The 1,102-nt window shown below is 30.5% G+C and overlaps 1 protein-coding gene across 1 annotated transcript in view; it reads left to right on the forward strand.

Moving 5' to 3' along the window:
• The window catches only part of LOC119586122, a gene marked incomplete at its 5' end in the record, with an annotated part of 6,603 nt that extends 5,626 nt beyond the window's left edge, over nt 1-977 (forward strand). Inside the window, 1 exon segment of the mRNA XM_037934811.1 lies at nt 668-977. Coding sequence (XP_037790739.1) covers nt 668-799 — 132 coding nt within the window. The 3' untranslated portion in view covers nt 800-977.
• Between the last annotated feature and the right edge of the window lie 125 nt (nt 978-1,102).

Genomic DNA, 1,102 nt, shown 5'->3' on the forward strand with positions numbered 1-1,102 from the left:
ACATAAATTCACTGTGTTGGCTCTAGCACATTGAGCTTGTGGAAAACAATAAGATTACAATATGCAAACATGTTCTTTATGCAAATTCAGACCTATTTTGCTCTGGCATAATATTATATTTATTCCTTCCATCCTACCCTGAGAAAAATAAAACCACTCAATACAAAACCTCATCATCAGTTTCTTAGCATTTAATTGAAGTTGTCTGAAAAAAAACTGATAGAAAGACTTTTGTTTCATAATTTCCAGTTTATTATCATCATGTTTGTTCAGTGCAATGTCTAAGTCCTTTTGAAGGAAGAAATTTTGCCTGATGCTACTTATCTGTTGTCAGTCAAATGGATATAACAGTATTATATTTTGTATAATAATTTTCTTCCCACTTAACCTATTTGTTTTTTGTTTTCTGGGAGAAGTAACCTTTGATTATTTTAGTTCGTAAACCAAGAAGGTCAGGATGAAATCCAAATTCTTGAGATTTACAAAAGTTAATAGTATAGTCATTTACATTTTTTAAAGGAGTTGAACATTGTGAATATGTTCATTTCTAAATTGTTAGACCCCAGATGTACAAAAAAAAACATTTTATTTACCTTCTTTTTCTTTTTCACTGTAATGCATTTATGGTAATTCCTTTGCACTATTTTATAATTTCTTTCCATTTCAGGAACTGGAGGAATTGCAGGGATTACACGACTCAGAGGACAACAGCCTCTTGCAAGCTGAGAGACATAGTGCACAACAGAATGGGTCTAATTTAACAGAGACAATATATGTAAAAGAAGAACCTCTCTTCTAAAGTTATGAAATATTTCATGATATTTTTCATGCAAATGATGTGTTGACTGAGTGTCTATTTTTCTATTATACGAGATATGTTGGCACTGTTTAGCACATAGATTTAGAGTTTTGTGTCTCTCAGTGTGCTACAGTCTTTATTTCATGTATATTTCCAGTAATATAAAATCACATTTCTTGCAAATGTATTATTATCCATAACTTCGAGGATGAATAGATTCAAAAGAATATTTAAAGACTGGAGTGTACAAATGAGAAAACAAGGAAACCTCAGTATATGTATATAAAAATGCATACATTATTT

Source organism: Penaeus monodon, chromosome 21 (assembly GCF_015228065.2).
Source record: "Penaeus monodon isolate SGIC_2016 chromosome 21, NSTDA_Pmon_1, whole genome shotgun sequence".
Classification (NCBI taxonomy): Eukaryota; Metazoa; Arthropoda; class Malacostraca; order Decapoda; family Penaeidae; genus Penaeus; species Penaeus monodon.